Here is a 20378-nt window from a genome sequence, read left to right as displayed (position 1 = left end):
GCATGTCGAGTCAAACATGGAGATAAGCTCATCAGCATTAAAAGCACAGTTCACATCTAATTTACAGATCGGAGAAGCATTAAAAACATTAGAGAACTGTGAGGCAGTCAAGGGGTTAATCGAACGCAGACGACGCTGGTGATGCTGAAGAGAGGTCTTTTATTTTGGTCCTGAGGGGAGGATGGAAAGGGCGAGTCAGTGAGGCTGGAGAGCAAATGTGCAGCAGCTCACAGTTAAACACGCAGGGGGGGGGGGGCAGATAAACTAATATTAAGACCTCATGCAAACAGGTTAGGGTACACTTAAGTGATTCTGAATGAGTGGTAACTTCATTTCATCATCGCTGTACACCTAAAACCGCCAACGGGTCAAATTTACACGCTATTGATTTTCAAGGTACAATGTTCTTTTATTGATCATACAGAACAGTGAGTTTTGATCGCACAGGGATACCAATAGCATCTGTAGACTCTCAGCTAGTTTGTGTATAAAATATCGCTACCAGTGCTGATTTAAACGCTTGGTGTTAGACTTGTGTTTTGTTTAGGTACAAATCTCTCTATCTCTCTCTCTCTCTATCTATAACTATCTATACGATCTATCGAGCGAGCGAGCGAGCGAGCGAGCGAGCGAGCGAGCGAGCGAGCGAGGAGCGAGCGAGAGCGAGCGATAGAGCGAGCGAGCGAGCGAGCGAGCGAGCGAGAGAGCGAGCGAGCGATCTAGCGATCGAGCGAGCTAGCGGCGAGCGCTGAGCAGCGAGCGCTCTATCTATAACTATCTATCTATCTATCTATCTATCTATCTATCTATCTATCTATCTATCTATCTATCTATCTATCTATCTATCTATCTATCTATCTATAACTATCTATCTATCTATCTATCTTTCTATCTATCTATTTATCTATCTATCTATCTCTCTCAATCTATCTCTCTATCTATAAGGAACCGCAGTAGACAAAAGGCGTTGCTATAGCAACACGTCATGTTTACGCTGCATTTTCTATGAGGTAAATATTACCCGCTGGCTGATATAGGTATAAATGGCATTTTCTTTGCCGATTTTTTCAATCTGACTTCATATTAACAATTTTTAACAACAGAGGGTGCTACATAACACACTTTCAGGAAAAGTCACGGACTGGGAGACTTTAATATTTTATTGAAAAAAAGTGACATACAATCAAAAAACAGCTGCGGGTCAAATTGACCCGTTGGCGGTTGTAGTGTTAAAGCTGCAGAATGATCAACCATCTCTGCAGTTCTCCTTAGATCTCCTTTTTGCTTTTACGGCAAATAATCTCACCGTTTTGGTTCTTTTTCAATGCTTTCATCAGCATCGGTTCAGCTGCTGCTGCAAAAAAAAACCTTCCAGCTCAGTAGGAAGTTAGCGACTAGCGGGGGAACATAGCGTCACATTCTGAAGAGCCAAAGGATTCTCTGAGGAGCCGAGTAGGGACCAAAACAAGTAAATGCTGATATTGGTCCGTATCAACTGGAAGTGGACAATCGCTTGCTCACACATTCACCATGTCATCTTTGAGAGGTGATTATATGTGTTTTAACTTAATCAATAAAAGCAGGCAACGATTACAGCCCTGAAACAAAAAGACAGAATGATGAATTGGTTTATAGGCGGAACAATAACCAACACTTTTCATATTCTTGAGAAAAAACTGAGGTTGTTGTGTTTTCTGTTCAATAAATATTGCAATGAACACGGTGCGGAATCAGGCTCAAGGTGTGAAATGAAGGAAGCTTTATTCTGAGAGAGATGAAAGAAGAAACAGGTACCCCTCAATCACGGAAACTTCAATACTGACGACTGAAGCCTCTGTGGAGAGCAGGCAGCGCTCGATATAGACAAGTTTATCTTTGTGCACTTTAACAAAGCGATGTGCTCTGTATTCTGGTGGAAGAATTCATTGGTCCCAGCTTCAGTTTGCGCTTCTACTCGGCTTTTATTCATTTCAGTAAATACCAAGAGTCATAAATAAAGATACAGTACATTTGGTCCGACCCGAAGCTACCATTAAACACCAAGGACGCTTTTGTTTCTGATTATAAAGAGGATACATTACTTTATCATTTAAATACAATATTGTTCAATCATTTTCCAAAAACAAAAACAAATGCATTTTGTATATTCAGCCTTTTAAGTTTGATGAAATGAAACTACCCTCACAGAACCAGTAGGGGCTCAAACTGCAGGTATTCTGTGTGTATTCTGCAACCTGTGGGACCCTCTTTTCATGGGGTTTTACTTTTAAGATAAGATATACTTTATTCATCCCAATTTGTTATGTTTTTTATCGTCACAGCAGCATGCAAACAAAAATCTCAAAATAGAAAATAAAGCCAAACTAAAAAGTAAAATATATACATGTTGACAGTGAACCATTTCAATCTGAAGACTATCCGTCAAATATACACTATTTACTATATACTAAGAGCCGATTAAAGCTAACAAAATATAAAAGTAATTCCTATTGTTTCTCCACAGCCTGACCGAACGTATGAGCTTCGGATCGGCAAGCCCACGGTGTCGTACTTCCTGAAGCAGGCTGCGGGGATTGAGAAAGGCGCCGCACAGACGGGTGAGTTTCTCTGCCTGACTGATCAACTCTCACTCACTCCCCGTCCCCGAGCCCATCCTGTAACGGACACACGTCTCTTCCCTGGGCTCGGTTTTCAGCTTTGCTGTGATTGATGTTATATTCATGACATGCGGGGGAAATGCTGCAGAGGAAGGAGGCAGCAAAGGTGGTGTGTGAGGAAAAGAGACTTATGGATCCCTACGTTTTGTGCTTTAATCTGTCTCCAGCCTCATTTCAGCTGCTCACTCCTAATATCACCCCTCCAACACACAGACATACACCCCCCACCTCTTCCTTATCTGTGCCAAAACTTTTTGGTACGTTTATTGAAATGTACCGTGTTCTTTATTCAAACGCTGAATTCTCTCTTCTGTGTGTGTTTGTGTGTGAAGGTCACGAGACAGCGGGGATGGTGTCGGTGAGGGCGGTGTACGAGATTGCGCAGGTGAAGGCCGAGGATGATTGCTTCAAAATGAGGAACACCCCCCTACAGATGGTCGTCAAGAACATCATCGGCTCGGCTCGTTCGCTGGGCATCCAGATCGTCAACGAGTGAGTCCTCGTTCTGTGTTTGGGGCCCTTTTTTTATAATTGTAGCTGACTTAAAAGGTTGGGGTTAGGTGAGTAGGGCTGTCAGAGGCTTTGACTTCAGTCCAAGAAGTTTGCTGCTATTGTTTTATATGAAGTTCTTCAAATAAACAAAGACACATGCAGAAATAAAACGCCACACGCATTCCTGCAGAGATGAGCAGAAGCAGCAGGTGTTGTCTCGTCTGTAGATGCTGCTACGCCCCCTTACAGCCACTAGAGGTTAGACAAGAGCGCAGTACAGAGACCACAGTGGCCAACATAACATGAACACAGTGCAGTAGATAGTAGAGTATAAAATGCAATTAAAACAATAGCCCTGCAGCAAAATCATTTATTGTTATAAAGTCAAAAGGTCAGGATTTGTGACGTCCCCATCACATTTGATCTCTATAAGGTCCTTGTTCCTTTTGATTATGCTCTTTATAGCGTGCTTAGATGAACTCAAGCATGACACACAGACTCCTGGAAGAAAAATGGACCCTTCATCTTAACGAGTGAACATGTGAAGAATATATATATGCCTTAAACCTTGAGCATCTATCCATACGAAGTCCTATTTAATATTTACATATATCTATGTAACGAAACCTGAACGTTCAAGAAAATAAGCACTCTGGTAGGTAAACAATGTAATAAAGACTTGAAAACTCAGGGAAGGTGTTTACGGTTAAAACGTGATTAATGCGAGGTACAAGGGGGACCTATTCATGCGTCCGAGCACGGGGGCTCATTGTTTCTTAATTTGACACTCTGTTTAATAAGATCCTGACAGTATTCATCTATCTTTGGCGCAGGGTTTAGTTTGTGGTGCTAAATAACATTATACTGTGTTATATAGTGCAACCCCACTCATACAAAACAACATATATAACAACATGTGACCTGACAACAACAACCCCCGCAATTACAGTATAATGTTCAGTGTGTCCCCTAGGTTTACTGCCTTGACAGGGTGCTGCTCAGGAAAAAAAAAATTGAATTTCTTTTTTTTATCGATAACTGCTTGAGGTTAAAAAATAATAATGCAGATTTGTTTGACTTTTTTACACTTTGCTGTTCTCCTCCTTTCCTCCGCTCTTTGTGTGTGTGTGTGTGTGTGTGTGTGTGTGTGTGTGTGTGTGTGTGTGTGTGTGTGTGTGTGTGGTGTGTGTGTGTGTGTGTGTGTGTGTGTGTGTGTGTGTGTGTGTGTGTGTGTGTGTGTGTGTGTGTGTGTGTGTGTGTGTGTGTGTGTGTGTGTGTGTGTGTGTGTGTGTGTGTGTGTGTGTGTGTGTGTGTGTGTGTGTGTGTGTGTGTGTGTGTGTGTGTGTGTGTGTGTGTGTGTGTGTGTGTGGCCCCGCCCTTCAGAAACAGAGCGGAGGGAGAATGTGAATATGCAAAGCAGTGGAACTGAAACTTGCACATACATCGGATAAATAACATAGGCGTTTAGTTTATTTAATAAAAGAGCACATGTTCAATGTGAAAAGTGACCGTAGATAGATTACTTCAGTTGCAATTTGGTGCCATATATATATTTTTTTTATTAAAAAAATAAATAATAATAAAAAATAAATAAAAAAAACAGCTTGAATTTCAGGCGGGGCGCGAGGCTCCGTTGGCAGGGCGCAGGGGAAACACTGATGTTGCATAATGTCATGTACTGTATACAAAATCTAAAGTACGTTTTAACATATACTTACTTCAAAAACAATTTACTCCAACTGTTTGTAATCAGTATGTAATGTCTGGAACTCCCTTCCACAACACATCAGAGACTGCACCCACTTTCAAAACACTGACCAAAACACACCTCTTCAGATTGGCTTTTAATTTGTGAATTATGTTGTGTTGCCGTTTTAATATTTTTTATTCTATTTCATCTCGTTTTATCACCACTGTAAAGCGTATTTGAGCACCTGAAAAAGCACTTTGAAATTAAATGTATTATTATTATTATTATTAATGTGGATTTCCGACTGAATGCAATGAGCTTCAAAAAGATATCAGAGATGTGAACTCCCCTTTGCATCTCATCATCCACCTGTTCTGCTTTCAAACGTTTAGATATTTATCATTTATTAGCTGCACAGCAGGGTCTGTTTCAGTTCAGTCTTCCTGCACAATCGCACCCCCACAACCCCTCTGGTTCTTCTTCCCTTAATGATATTGTACTTTTCCCAGAATCCCTTTCTCTCCTTACTTAAACCCCAACATGTCTTGAGGCGGCAGTGCATGATGATTTATTGAGAGTGCTGTCAGAGGAGGAATTGCTGCCTGTTTAACAATGGATCTGTCCCTGGCTGTTCTGCTGCACTGTGGCCACTCCAGAAACAAGATCATTGCTCTTTGTTTCCGGGGGGAAGAAAGATAATGTTGCACAAAGCTGAATGATTTACAGCTATAACAAATAGGAATGTCCCTTATTTAACATTTCCATCTCCACTGGTGGTGTTTGACAACCGTGTTCGTCCAGTTTTATTACATTTTAAATCACTTGTCTACAGAATGATGGAGGGGTTCAGGGAACACCACCCGTGGCCATTTGTCTTCACACTTTTGAACAGAAGATTTTCCTGTAGCAGTAAGTTTGGGGAATATAATGTTCTTCTTTTTTCTCTCCCTCCCTTCCTCCCCCTCCTCTCCAGCCTCTCAGCTGATGAGTACAAACTCTTCTTGGAGCAGAGGGAGGAGAAGTTGAAGGCGGACGCAGTAGCAGCCGCCGCCGATGCAGTTGCGCTGGGCAAAAAGAAATAAAGACCTGCGCCATTTTTAACATTGCCCTCCCCCATTCCTATTTGTATTGACTCTATATGTGAAGTGCATTCATACAAAACACTGTTAATGTCGTGTGTCTGAATAAACAGTACGTTGTTATGTCATTCCTTTTCTCTGGCCTTATTCACATCTGATATTTAGATATTTCTTGTTTGGTTCCTAAATGACTGAAAATATTTAACGCCGGATACATTTTGACACATCCGCTCACATTTTGGATATATTTATGACCTTGAGCCGAGATAATCAATCTGTCTTAGAAGCATTTGTATGTTTAGTCTCTTTGATGTTGTTATCTTTTATTAACTCTCCTCCAAGCGGTTTGGCATCCTGTCGGGTTGTGCAGATGTTTTAGAGTTCACACGCCTCTCATGAATCTGTGATCTGAAGGGTTCCTCACATGAAATATTTCAGAAATCACGTGGACTGTGAGGGCGGGGCGAGTCTCGTCCGAGATGATCCCAGGGCAAGTACTGGCTACATTAGTTTTATATTATGACTTAAAGGTGGGGTAGGTAATTTTGGAGAAACCAGCTCGAGTGCGCTAGAATTTGAAAATACACAACCGGAAAAAATCTGCCACTTCCTTACAGAGCCCCTCCTCCAACACACACGAACGCGCACATGACCAATGAGGGCACGAGATAAGTTTGTGCACAGATGGAAGGCTGACAGGCAGGTAGGCCATCCAGTTATTTTAGCCGGGCCGCTAAAATGATTGGTCGTGCTTTTTACAGTATTACAGCTTCCACAGATGACATTTTTTTATGTATTTATTGTCAAAGCATGTAATGTATTCATTGCTATCGGGATGTTAAGAGCATTCCATGGAATATAACAAAAAGTGTTTCTGAAATAAATTACATACTCCACCTTTAATGAACTTTTGTTTTAAACACAAAAGGAGTTTGGTTTAATGTAAATGAATAAACATCAAACCAATGCGGAAATAATAAATAACCAATAAGACTTCAACCATTTTTAAACTCAATTAAGCCATTTACGCCATTAATGAACCAAAATACCAGCCTTTCAAATGTGAGGATTTCCTGTTTAAAGTCATTGTTTAATGGTGGAAGCCAAATCTTACAGACACTGTTGAGTCTGGGATCTTTTTCTTTTCACTATTATGTTGGGATTTAAATAAAGAAAATTGCATTTGCCTGTATTGATATTGAGGAATAGACGCTTGTAGTTTGAGAGAAAACATAGAAATGTCCAGATGTGATTGAAAAGTAAGATAGTTTATTCCAAAAAAGGCAAATATAAATATCTAAACAAACTATTTGTCATATAAACTGATACTTCAATGTTAAAGGCACAATAAAGAACCAAGCTGTGACGCTCCCAACCAGCAAGGTCTAAAAACTGTTTGCTTCAGTCAGCCACACCAGTAGGCCGCAGCACCTCGACCTGCAGGAGTAACACACTCAAATGAAATAATAAATAATATACACCACAGAATCTGAGACTATGTACTCTAAAAAGATAAAATAATATAAACTAAGGAAATGGCTCCTACAACGTCCATGTTTAGATTGAAATTGTTTGCTGTGATTGTCCCCTCGCAAACCTCTAAAGTTCAGTCTGGGAATCATCCAGGATCAACGTCTGCCGTTTCCCAGGCAGTAAACAGTCATCTATACATCACAAGGTTGGAGGTTCGATTCCCACCTTTGTCCTGTGGGTGTGTATTCGCATAAAGAACAGATTCTAAAGTTTTAGGATAAAAGCAGACATTTCATCCTTTGTGATATTATTCCTCGTCCACAGCTCTGCAAGGAAATGGTGTCTGAGGACATTTCAAAGATGGAACAGGTGACTTTACAGGCCACTCTGGACATGAGGAGCAACAACAGTCTGCATGTGAGTATTGTTTTTCGTCAGGACCTCTCCATTAATAATTGACTGTTCTCAAAAGAGCTGCAACGATTAATCAACTGACAGAAAAATAGGCACCAACTATTTTGACAAATAATACATTTTTTAGGTCATTTTTGCAAAGATCGCAGACAATTCAGTTTTCATCCTCATGTGGAGATTCCCCGCTTTTCTTCTTTTTTTCCGAATCAGAAATACTTCAATACTCCCAGGAGGGAAACTGTTTTTTGTCACAATGGTCCCATTAAAGTGAATGAATAAAATACAAGATAAGTGAAATAAAATAGAATGTACTATATAATATAAAAGACACAATAAATATATAAACATACAAATTAAAATAAAAAGCAAATTGCCAGCATTTTGTGGAGTTAAACAGTCTGATAGATACAGACAGAAAATACCTTCGTCCTGTTTCCAGCCTTTCAAACGTGAGGATTTGCGATGTTCTCGTTTAACATCATTGTTAAATGCTTGAAGTTTATTCTTACAGACACTTTTGAGTCTGGGATCTGTAAAGATAATTGCCTTTATTGTCTGTATAACATATTGTCATCACGGGTAAGGATATCTATTCTATTATCTTTGGGTTTTGGACTGACAAAACAAGACACTTAGAAACATTACATTGGACTTTGAGACACTGAGGTGCACAGTTTGCACTTTTTTCTGACATTTGTATAGACCTCAAGGTTTCAAGGCTTCAAGGCTTTGATTGTACTGTGTGCATAGCTATACAGTGTAGTTATGACAATGAACATCTTAGGTCACAGGCTCCTCCAACAGTACAACACAATAAAATAAGTAAATCAAATCAAATATAATAGAAACAGAATATAGGATTAATGTATGAAATAATCGTCAGATGAATCGATAATGAAATAATCATTACTTGCAGCCCTAGATGTCCCCCATGTCCAGCCCTACATATACTTAACCTTCATGTAAGCTCCGAATAGTGTCACTTATAGCAGCTGTTATATTATCTGGTTCAGCGAACATGTCCTTCACACCTGCCCTCTTCATAACCTTCTTCTAACATGGCCTCTTAACACAACACACACACTTCCTTCTCTCTGCTGCAGTGCATGTCTTTGCCAGAAGAGAGCAGCAGTAAGCTGAGCAACTCTTCCTCCTTCTGCTCATCTTCACTCCATCAGACACTGCAGCAGCAGCAGCAGCAGCAAGGAGTGATGGTACAAAATGTTCCCTTGCCGAAAACCACTATAATGTTTACAGTCTTTTCTCATCACAAGTAATATAAGGTGTGTTGTTATTCTTATGTTATGACACAGGTGATAAAACCTGACAGTAAAAGGTCCATAAAACCAATTATCTATGTTTTATCTATCTATCTGGATTCTCAGAAAATCTATTGTGTGTTTTTTCTTAAAATGTTGATGTTCTTTCACCTTTCCATCGTGTGGCGACAGCATCATCTTTACTGTACCTCTAATTTTAGCCTCCTCTCACTCCTCCGTTGTCTCCCCTCTCTCTCCAACCCTCCCCTCTCTGATCCTTCTGAATGGATGCTGAGAATAGACGGGAGCAGGAATGCCTATATATGGAGTCTCGCACCGCGTCATCCGCTGATGGAGTCGCAGGTACCTCGATGGAGTGAATGTGGGCTACTGTGATTTGTAAAGAGGGGTGGCAGAAAGGAGGGGGGGTCATATTGCCTACTATTATGTGTGTGCGCGCATCATCATAAGTGGGAGGCTGCCTGCGTGCAAACGTTCGCACGCAAAAAACCTCGATGCCCAGAGTGTGCGTCAGTCTGAGTCAGATAGTGTCTCATTCTATCTCGTCATGTGTGTGCGTCAGTGCTGTTGCTGAGCGAAACTCGCTCCAGGGGAAGAAATGGAGGAGGGAGGAAAAGAGGCAGGGATGGTGGGATGATGATGATGATGATGAGGCCGAGGGAGGAACAAGGGGCTTGACTATGACGACACAAATGCATCATTCGCATTAAGAGCACTTTTAATATAAATGCATTTGTATGACAATCAAATACACTTATAAGACAATAGAACACTGGTCCACAATGTCCATTCTGCAGTAAGTAAGATGTTCACAATATATTCCATCTTATGCCATAAAAATCTCTCTCTATATATACAGAACAATAGCTGTTTCATACAAATGTACAAATGTGTACAACCTTTCTGAAAAGAACATGTGCCTATATCCACAGACATAATGCATATGCAATAACATCTTTCTCAAATATCACACATACAGTATAGTCATTTTACACATGTATATTAACTTAGCCTTGAATAGCTAGAACGTAGGAATCAATCCTTTACTTGACCGTAGACAACTCTACGTGAGCATGTCGACACCATGGGAATAGTACCATTCTCAACCCGTGTCGCTTGGTAACTGAATAGAAATAGCACCCCATCCCTATTTTCATTTTTTAAAACAAAACTTTTTGTATTCTAACCCCTCTCAAAAAAGAAGAATCGCTCATTCACATAGTCAATTGTGCCTCACTCCAGTGGAGCAACGATGTCAATGTCCATGTTTGAATGGACTTGATAAAGAGTTCAGAGTTCAGCAGGTCAGGGCCGTGTCAGGCACACAGGAGCCGCTATAAGCTGCCAGCATTGCAAATATTGATGCTGCAACAATATCCAGCCGAGTGCCCTCAGGCCAGCGGACCTGAAGAGCCCACATTCAGAGTCTAATGTACAGTACGACGAAGCAGTGGATTTGTAGCATGATCAGAGCTCCGGGAAACTTCCAGACAATTTCTTGCTCGGTGTTATATCTCGTAAAGCACTGGACACCTTCAACATCCTCGAGATCTTCACATGCCAGGATCTCCACACATGTTTTTCATTTTTGTTTGCACATCACAATGATACACAAGATTTTAGATGGAGAGATAAATAGGAAACGTTAAAGGTTTGAAGCCGCAAACTCAAAGCTCAAAGTATGTCTGGGTTCAAGTTGAATAACTGTTAATGAGTTAGTTTAGATGTTGCCTTTAAGGCTGAGAGGAAGAGGGTTATCGAATCAGAGCTGTACTGGCGCTGAAGAGCCCTTGTTTTGATGTGCAAATAGTGGTCATCCTATGGATGTTGGGAAATTGTAAACATTTGACTTCCAATACATTTGAGATTTGAGTTTGCATCGCTGCATGTCAGGCAAAAGTGCTATAATTCATCTCTCTATTGAAATAGCAAGAAATGTTCTTTTTTTTTGTTCACAACAGATTTTTCACTACGAGTGAATACAAATGCGCATCTGGAAGTTAAACAGCGCTTACAAGTTCAGAGAGGTTTCTCTTTCTGATCATATCTGAAGCTCGTGTCACAGAGAAGCTGAAGACGCCACATGGACTCAAAACCCAGTCAGTTATGAGTCCATGTGGTCGAACCATCATGTAAATGTTGCACACGTTTGAAAAAGTACACAGATTAATGACTGAACAAAAATATAAAGCCAATCTTTGTTCTTAAGAGACATGTAGGAGTTAAAGTCCTTAAGTTGTATATACATTATGTATATTTATACACTTAATCATTTTTTACTTTGCAGTAAAAGGGGCTCCACAAAATATGACAATATGCCATACTTAATGAAGTAAGTCACAGACTTATTTTAGAACGGAGGAACACTTCCACTCCCATCTGAAAGACAAAAAGAGGGGAAAGAGAGAAAGAGGACGTTAGTGGGGATAATCCAGAAAGGGTTTCTCATTTATAGATAAATAAAAAATGCATCTCAAGCAGACAGATTCTCACCTTTGTGGAAGCACTGTGGCGATGGATGACATTGGAGTTGATACAACTCAGGTTGTTGCCCTAAGCCAGGGGCGATCGAGGCACCTGCCCCGAACATGGGTTCCAGGACAGCCAGTTCCTCCAGGAGGGACTGATTGCAAGACACAGCGGGCCCAGGCGAGGCGATGGGCGTGGAGAAGGCTGGTCTGGGGGAGGCCGTGAGGATGAGGGGAGGGGACGCTGGGATGGAGGAGCAGGAAGACACAGGAGATGACACCACCTCGATCTCCATTGCTTCCTCCGCCAGCCCCTCACCCTCCGCCATCGCCATCGCCCGGGCCTCAGCAGCCGCGCCGCACCCGGCCGTGGAGTTACATTGCGCCGATTGGACGCTACAGAAGTGGCTCGCTCCCTCAAACTGGGAGGGTTGGCGCCAGCACACTGGGGTCTGAGGAGAGAGTGGGCTGCAGGGGTTCAGCATAGGGGAGGGGGAGGAGGTGAGGCTGGGGGACTGGGGGGGAACGAAGGTGTCTTGGAGGAGGGTTTCTAAGATGCTCTCTTCAAACAGAGATTCGTCATCGTCGAGGAACATGGGAATGTCCAGGCCTCTCCACGCTTTGATGGGATAAAACTCCCTAAGCATGTGACCCGAATCAACATCATCAGCAGTTTCTACGGCGGGTGACAGGAAGGGGGAGGGAGGCGCGGAAGAGGGTGACATGGAGGGAGGAGACAGTTTGGACAGGAGAGGATCCAGGTAGAAGCCCTCTGCCAGAGAGCTGATGTGCTGAGCTAACAGGGAGATCTCTGCCCTCTCCTTCTCCCTCTCTCTCTCCAGGGAGAAGAAGGAGAGGTAAGGGTATTTACCAGGAGACGCCTCAGGGGTGAGGAGGCCCTCTGGGGGAGACTGGAGGGGCCCAAATGGAACATCTACATACAGCGGACCCCGAACCTCGGGCAGGGTCATCACTGTGCAGTCACCGTCGTCCCCGGGGCTGTCGGGCGTGGGGGGGAGTTTTTCGTACAGAGAGCCGCTGCCGTGCTCGATGGGGAACAGGAAGTCAGTGGATGTGGTGGAAAGGGTGAGGGGGAGCTTGGTGGACAAGGAGGTGGGGGGAGAGGGGCTTGTGGTCGTAGTAGGGGGGTCTGAGGAAGAAGCTGTCGGGGCCATGGAGGTGGTGGAGGTGGCGGTTGTCGTAGAAGGAGGTGGAGTGGTAGTTCCAGCCGGTTCAAAGCTGAAGAGGGGCTCACCGAAGGGGAAGTTGGACCCAACGATGTGGGGGGTATAGGGCGGTGTGCACACAAACTCTTTGGTCTGCTGCTGAGCTTGTGAGGTGGAGACAGGGGGGGAGTGGCAGGGGGAGAGCTGGCAGAGCGGGGTCCAGCTGGAAGGACGGCGGCAGGAGGATGTTCTGGGTCAAAAAGTCCAAGTCTGCTACCGTTTCAACAGTGACGGGGGTTGGGGAGGAAGCAGCTGAGGGGCTTTCGGGGGGATGCTGCTTGAAGAAGCTGTCTTCCTCCAGAGAGGAGATACTGGAGCGGGGGTCTCCCTCCACCTGCATGGCCTCCGCCGCAGAGCTCCCGCGCTCATCAGAGGAGCCCACGCTGCAGCCGGCCGTGCTGAAGTCAAAGGACTGGGCGGAGAGGCCGCTGCTGCCCGGGGTGAAGACCTGGTCCGGGCTGGACAGGGTCTCTGGGGACTGGAGGCTCAGACCCTCCTGCTGAGAGGTGCCGCTGCTCAGAACCAGAGTCAACTGAGTCGCCTCGGAGGTGAGCTGCTGACGCACGGACCACGCCTCAGACTCACTGAGAGGGGAAGAAACAGAGGAGGAACCGGGGGTTAGGATGTTGGCTGGTTTAAGCAACAGTGTAGAAATATTCTGTTACAAGTAAAAGGCCTGCTTTCAAAATGTTACTTAGGTAAAAGTGTATGTATGTTTATGCAGGATCTTTAAAGTAACTACAGCTGTCAGATAAATGTATTGGAGTTATAAGTACAAAAAGTCTCTGAAATGTGGAGTAGAAATATATAAAGTAGAATTAGGGAATACTCTAGAACAAGTACCTCAACATTGCACTCAAGGACAATACGTACTTCCACCACTGGGGGTTTAAAAAGTAAATACCTGATGATGTAGTTGTTGCTGCTGATGGGGATTTCACCGGGCTGCAGCTGAAGCACCATGTAGATCCAAACCCACGACTGGTCCTGGGCTTGCACGCGCACCACCATCTCAGCTCTGCCCTCTCCTCCCTCTCTCACTGTGGAGCAACAAACACAGCACAAGTTGGCATCGGCTCGTAATCCTATTAATCATCAGTGTGTTTTTACTGCGTGGATGTGCCGGTGGGCACGATGTGTGTGTGTGTAATTGTGTGGGCAATGCATGGTTGTAACTATGCGTGAAGAAGAGTACACTTACATAGGCTGCGGTGCTGAGCGGAGGCATGTGACAGATCCTGTGGGTGGAGGAGGCTGTACCAGGAGCAGGAGCGCAAATCTGTCACATCAAAGCCGAGAAAGGCGCTCACACTGTGGGAGAGAGTGGGAGGTGACGTGTTAGCAGGATAATTGTTTACCCAACTTATAAACAGATTACATTACATATTAAAGCAACAGGTGGAGCTGCTGTGTGTTTCGGGGGCGGGGCTCACCTTTGCTGGGCAGTCTGCAGCCTCATGTCCCGGGAGTGCTCGGAGTGGAAGCAGGGCAGGAACAAGTTGGTGTCCGCCGGGGGAGGGGTGGAGGTGGACTCCGGGTCTGCCCCGGGGCCGGAGCGGCTCGGGTGGGGCTCCAGAGGGGAGCAGAAACACACCCACACCGTGTTGGCGGTCCAGTAGGTTCCGGCGGCAGGGGCTCCGGAGGGGGGGGAGAGGCAGCGAGCCCGGATCAGAACCAGCTTGTTCCCGGCGCTCTGCCTCCGCACGGACTTGGAGGTGTTGAAACGGCAGCGGAAGAGACGGTCTGTGGGGGAGAAAATGAATGTTTTATTTAACAAAATCATATCCAAACACGCATTTGATTATTAAATAAATATCACTTGTATGTTTGTCTTACCGGTCTCAAGTGAGGTGGAGACTGACAGGTTGCTCCTCATGATAAAGTGGTCTGAGGCGTCGATGATATCATAAACACTGTCTCCCTGTGCCACAAGATCCACCTGAAAAACACACAGACATGTTATTTATGAAGCCCAAAGAAGAACCAGAATATTCCCTGAACAACGCATCATTTCAAAAGACTCACCATGGAGTGTCCGAGGTGCTCGGAGACGCTGTCTGACAGGTACAGGAGCTTCCCTTCCCCGGTCACCAGCATCAGAAATCCCGGCAGGGCCTGCGTCAGCTCCGACAGCTCGTGGAAAGACAGAAACCTCGCGCACTCCTCGAGATTAGCAGCAGTCCCCGCTTTAGGTAGAACGGCACAGAACAAAAATGTGTTAACACACCGAGTAAATATGATATCTGATCTCTGCAATGAAGCATAACAGTAGCTGCAGTGTGTTTCAGCACCATGGACAGCGGCGCGGCTGTATTTATGGCGCTGATTAATTTCAGCACCACGGACAACGACAAGCTGCTATTAAACGCTTTTATGAGATTATATCGATTAATAAATGACCCACATATCTAGAGTTTGTCCTAAAGAGAGATCTATCCCAATTTGCCCGCGGTGCCACTAAAACACTTGTTGATCCACCACTGAGAGTCTGTCTATGCAGCACATGAGATTCATCAACAGGTCTTTTTATTCTTACCTTGAGTGAAGAAGACGGATTTCCTGGTGTACATGGAGGCTAGTGACATGATGTGCAGGTATGAGAGCCGTGCTTTATCTGCTTCAGATATGGGCAACAAGTCCTTCAGGTTCCGGATCTCGGCGTTGATCTGGTCCCGTCGAGCCTTGGAAGCTCCTTTGGTTGAGCGGTACATTGTGGCTGGTGGTTGCGGTGATCTGTCCAAATTCCTCCAGATGTGAGTTAGGAGAGTTGCGAGCAGAGTGTGGTCGGTGTGCCTCGGCTGCCCTGTCCCCGTGATGTGTTAAGAGACAGGTTGTAGAAGTGGGGGGAAATATTTGTTATTGGACTTTCATCTCAGCTATGTTTCTGCTTTCCAGAGAAAGGTTTTAAAACCTTCTCCTGTCCTGTCTCCGTCTGCTTTAGCTCCGCCACAGCGTCCAGCTCGGATGCTGGCCGGCTGCTATGTCTATCCCTCCTCTCGGAGTGCAGGCTGTGGTAGCCGTCTCTCGGAAGTCCGGAACCTGTAAATCTGGTTGAGGGACTCTGCTCGCCGGTGACTTATATAGTCTGGGTCTCCGCTGGAGTAGGGGGCTCCCAACGCACCAACACCGACGTAAAACGGAGGGAGGGGGGTGAGGAAATGGGGGCCAAGGGGGATGGATATGTCTCGTATCAGTGTAAGCAATGGAGAGGCTCTCCCCCCTCCCTCCCGTGTGCCCTCTCCTCTCGGTGACTCTCCTCCTACGTCAGCTCTTCCCTCTACTCGGTGATGACGTAGGTCTGAAATCGGGAGCTCCGGCGACGCAAAAAGCCCGATTTGGACAAAACCGAGTAAGGGGCGGAGCGAGAGTAAAACGTAAACGGAGTCACCGGACTCCGGTGTATTTGAGGAGGAGGGAGGGGAGAGGGGTGCAGGGGAGGAAGAGAGGAGGAAGGGGAGACTGCGTTGAATACCAAAGAGGTATCTGTGTGTATATGTCTGGCACCGGATCGAGGCACCGTTCCTGAGTGTTTTCCCCGGACCAGTCGGTAAACAAGACAGGTGCTTGTTCGGTGCAATTCATTCATTTCAGTTTAACCGCATTAAATGTCAACATTATAAACATGTTATATTGATGACAGTGAACGCCACACAGGACATGGCTGCTGACGGTGTTTTACATCGCAGCATCGCCTTTTATGAATGGAAATGATTCCTGAGCTGCTGAAAACAGTAATGGATGCATCCACCTACACAAAATATGCCTCAATGTTTTGCTGCTGCGCATGTTCCCATACCTTCACTGCAATCTTATATTTTGATTTCAACGCAATCTTTAGCATTTGGTAAACGTTGTTTTCTCAATATTGGCTTGCATGTTTTCATTTGTTTAATATGATCTTCGACTGACGTAAATCAGGTTATTAAATACTTGGAAGACAAATCTCCTTTGCCTTGTGATGGACGATATACCTTTTGTCAGACTCTAAAGGACAATTAACAGGCGTTTCTGAGTGTATTTGGAGATTGTGAGTTAGATAACATATTAGTATAAAAACATGGACTCGCAGTCATCAGAGCAGTACCATCTGCACATACTGAATGAAACAGCACAAACAGATCGCCATGTGACTTTCAAACACCAGCAACGTCATATTATTCCTATTATAGATTATAACTGTTTAACAAATGACGTTTTAGTGCCAAAGCGCTTTCTTCTCTGTTTAAACTTACAAGGACGATGTTCAAAAAACTCAATGAAATGTGAAGTCTTTTTAATGAATGGCATTCATGAATAAATAGATCCGCGCGCAGATATCAGCCGCTATTTCGCAACCTGCAAACCCGTCACCAGCCTCACGTGAGGTAATCCGTGCTGTTTCTAAAAATAGATGTTACCGGTGACCGACGCACGGGACTGCGAGGCGCGCCCCCGTATCCCATCGTCCTATTTATAGATGAGGAGATTTCACTTGCAGCCCCCCAAAATAGATCTGTAGTATGTTCTTCAGGCGACGAACAGACACACACACACACACACACACACACACACACACACACACACACACACACACACACACACACACACACACACACACACACACACTCTGTTTTTATCTTTGATTTAAGATTAGGGTTAGTCTTTTGGGAATTCGATCAATGTAATGTATCCTCCAGTGATCAAGTGTTTGTGTTGAATTGAAACTGATCTGTTGTATACTAAAACGAAATGAAGGTGAATGTAGAGGACAAGGCCCATTTTTTTTAAAGAGTATTGATTATTTTGACCCACTGTTTACCTTCTCTAACAGTTTTCAATATGCAGACAGTAGCTCGCGGATGAATCATCCTGCTACTTGCCTCAGCTTTTACTTGTTTCATTCCCTTTTTCTGTTTCTTTTCCTTTGATTTTTTTTTCTCTCATATTTTTTATCGGATGACTCAGCCGTCTCTCCTTCCTCTTCTATAGTTTATTTTTCCATTGCTGGTTCCCCAAGGGTATCAGATTATGACCAAAAGATCAGAGAAGAATGTAGAAGTTCTTCTTTTTTTACTCACAAAAAAGGTCCTCTAGTCGTCACTTTCAATGTGTACAGCTTCATTTAAGCTCTTGTAGTCGTAGCCTAAGCCTTGGTGATCAGTGCTGCACATCACATGTTGGAGCAGCGCCTCAGAGCGGATAGAAATACATCACCAGTCTGTTGCTGAATTGGGGACGAAAATGTTTTGGCTTTTTTTGGATGCAGCGTCACACTCATTATTTAAGTAAGACAGTTCAGTAGATAATCAATCAATCATTCAAAGTGTATGTATATAGCCCAATACCACAAACATTTTACATTCGTCTCATTGGACTTTACAGTTTGTACAGAATATGAAAATGTATACCACACCCTCTGTCCTTGGACGTAGTAAAAACTTCCAAATAAACCCGGGGAAAAATTGAAGAAACCTCAGGGAGAGCAACGGAGGAGGATCCCTCTCTCCCAGGAAGGACAGACGTGCAATAGATGTCATGTGTGTAAATTAAAAAGATAATATATTTACAACATAGGTAGACCAAATTGTTGAAAATGCTTGTGTCTATAAATAAGAAGATGAATCCAGGTGGATGTCAACAACCCTGTGGGTGCCATCAAAGAAAAGGTGATAGTCAAAGACAGGCACTGCCGCGACTCAGGATCCATGACTCAGGATCCATGACTCGGGATCCATGACTCAGGATCCATGACTCAGGATCCATGACTCAGGATCCACGACTCAGGATCCACGACTCAGGATCCACGACTCAGGATCCACGACTCAGGATCCACGACTCAGGATCCACGACCCAGGATCCACGACCCAGGATCCACGACTCAGGATCCACGACTCAGGATCCACGACTCAGGATCCACGACCCAGCACCACAGCAACAGGCACAGCCACATCATTGAACAGAGGTTGTGCAAAACCTTTGTTATTAATTAATTTAATAACAATTGAACCAACCATGAAAGGACTAATGTTCAGTAATGCTTCTCTTTCTACAGTTATATCGTTGGCCCAGTTGCATGAGTCGTGTCAAAGATTATCCAGAGGTCAATCTTCCTTCTGGAGGTGATCCATGCAGCGATGTCAATGTGCCACAGGTCAGTGCTCTAAAGTTAAATGGTCCTTTGCTTGACTAGAAAAGTGCAATAAAAGTGTGATGTATTATAAATACATTAAAACTCAAATTGGTCTGCCTTATTATGTTTGAATTGGTCTTCTCTTTCCTGTAGGTTGTTCTAAAGGGTTTTGTGCATGCATGGTCTGCAAAGGCTTACATCCAAAGCTCCCTCCAGAGGGAGTTTATGTACCACATATCCACTTTTTGAACATTAAAGCATGTAAACAGGTCACATTAGAGGCACACGACACAATTAAGAAATCTGAAAATAAGAATAGTAGGGCCCCTTTAACACCGCGGAAAATGGCAATAGACACTCATTTGTTTAGGAAACACAGCCACATCCTCTGCAGTTGTGAAAGTCTCAGTCTTTATTTTTATGGCCTGATTTCATGTTTTATTGATTTGTTTGTGCAGGTTATGACGATGGATTAAGTTTGATTCGTGATACTATAAAACGTTTTTTATTATATCTACCCACACAACTTCCTATTCATTGAAGCTTTAAACTCCCAACTTATTGACATGTTCCTCAGGAACGATCCCTTATTGCAATATATCACCAGTAGTTTGGAGGAAAAAGTTACGTTTTTTCCCCCAAAATCTTGCAGTTTGGGTTTCTCTCGCTGCCACAAAGTTACAAATTGTTGTGCACACGCTGTGCTGTGTGCAGCATGGTCCTGTGCATCTTGGTGTCATTATCAACATAACAACTCAAGCTTTCTTGTTTCATGTAGAAAAAAAACATTGAATTGAGCGGACACCTCATTGTGTCTGCTGCACCATTAACTAGCCTGCGAGCAGGACTGTGACCTCGTCTCATGTTGCCCATCATCAGAGTCATTCATGACCATCTTTAACAATAAAAGAGATTTTTTCTAATGAGCAAACGTTCTCATGTTTTGACCTCGTAGGCCGTCACCATCAACCACAAATTAATTTGACAGTGAATTATTTAGATTCTCTTCACACTTACATTAAATGACAATGCCACTGTTTGTACATGATTGTTACAAATTATTATTAATAAACCACATATTCATCATTTTTTTTACATTAAAGCATGTAAACATGTCACAGTCACGAAAAACAATTACGAAACCTGAAAATAAACATAACAGCAGACAGAGGCTGGAAGAAGGTGCTGCAGTACAGGAAGTATGAGAAAAATAAATACCTTTTTGAACATTAGAGTATCTAAACATGTCACAGTAGAGGCACAAAATACAAATATGAACCGGAAAATGTGTATAAAATGTCCTCTTTAACTGCAGACACTAATCTCTGTCTATTACATTTAAATATTCCCCAGGTTCTACAAATAGATCAAACTAATATATAAATGCCGTAACTTATGAAGCCCAGGGATGCACAGTGTTTCATTGTATAACCCTGCAACATAAATCCTCTTCACTCTGACCTAATAATGAGCATTATCTTGCAGATCCA

The 20378-nt window shown here is 43.7% G+C and overlaps 2 protein-coding genes across 2 annotated transcripts in view; one reads left to right on the top strand and one right to left on the bottom strand.

Moving 5' to 3' along the window:
* The window catches only part of mrpl11 (mitochondrial ribosomal protein L11), a 49946-nt gene extending 43900 nt beyond the window's left edge, over positions 1 to 6046 (top strand). Inside the window, exons 4-6 of the mRNA XM_034138743.1 lie at positions 2504 to 2597; positions 2990 to 3149; positions 5813 to 6046. Coding sequence (XP_033994634.1) covers positions 2504 to 2597; positions 2990 to 3149; positions 5813 to 5921 — 363 coding nt within the window. The 3' untranslated portion in view covers positions 5922 to 6046. The remainder of the gene's footprint in view (positions 1 to 2503; positions 2598 to 2989; positions 3150 to 5812) is intronic.
* A 5389-nt stretch (positions 6047 to 11435) lies between these two features.
* On the bottom strand, positions 11436 to 15490 carry npas4a (neuronal PAS domain protein 4a). The gene is given in 9 exon segments (XM_034138839.1): positions 11436 to 11464; positions 11579 to 12905; positions 12907 to 13363; positions 13684 to 13819; positions 13981 to 14090; positions 14213 to 14522; positions 14616 to 14718; positions 14805 to 14965; positions 15316 to 15490. Coding segments are annotated over 9 exon segments (2808 nt in total).
* Between the last annotated feature and the right edge of the window lie 4888 nt (positions 15491 to 20378).

The sequence above is a fragment of the Trematomus bernacchii genome, unplaced genomic scaffold (genome assembly GCF_902827165.1).
Source record: "Trematomus bernacchii unplaced genomic scaffold, fTreBer1.1, whole genome shotgun sequence".
In the NCBI taxonomy this organism is placed as follows: domain Eukaryota; kingdom Metazoa; phylum Chordata; class Actinopteri; order Perciformes; family Nototheniidae; genus Trematomus; species Trematomus bernacchii.
Note: the sequence above shows the minus strand (reverse complement) of the source record. Positions and strands in the feature narration are given on the sequence as shown.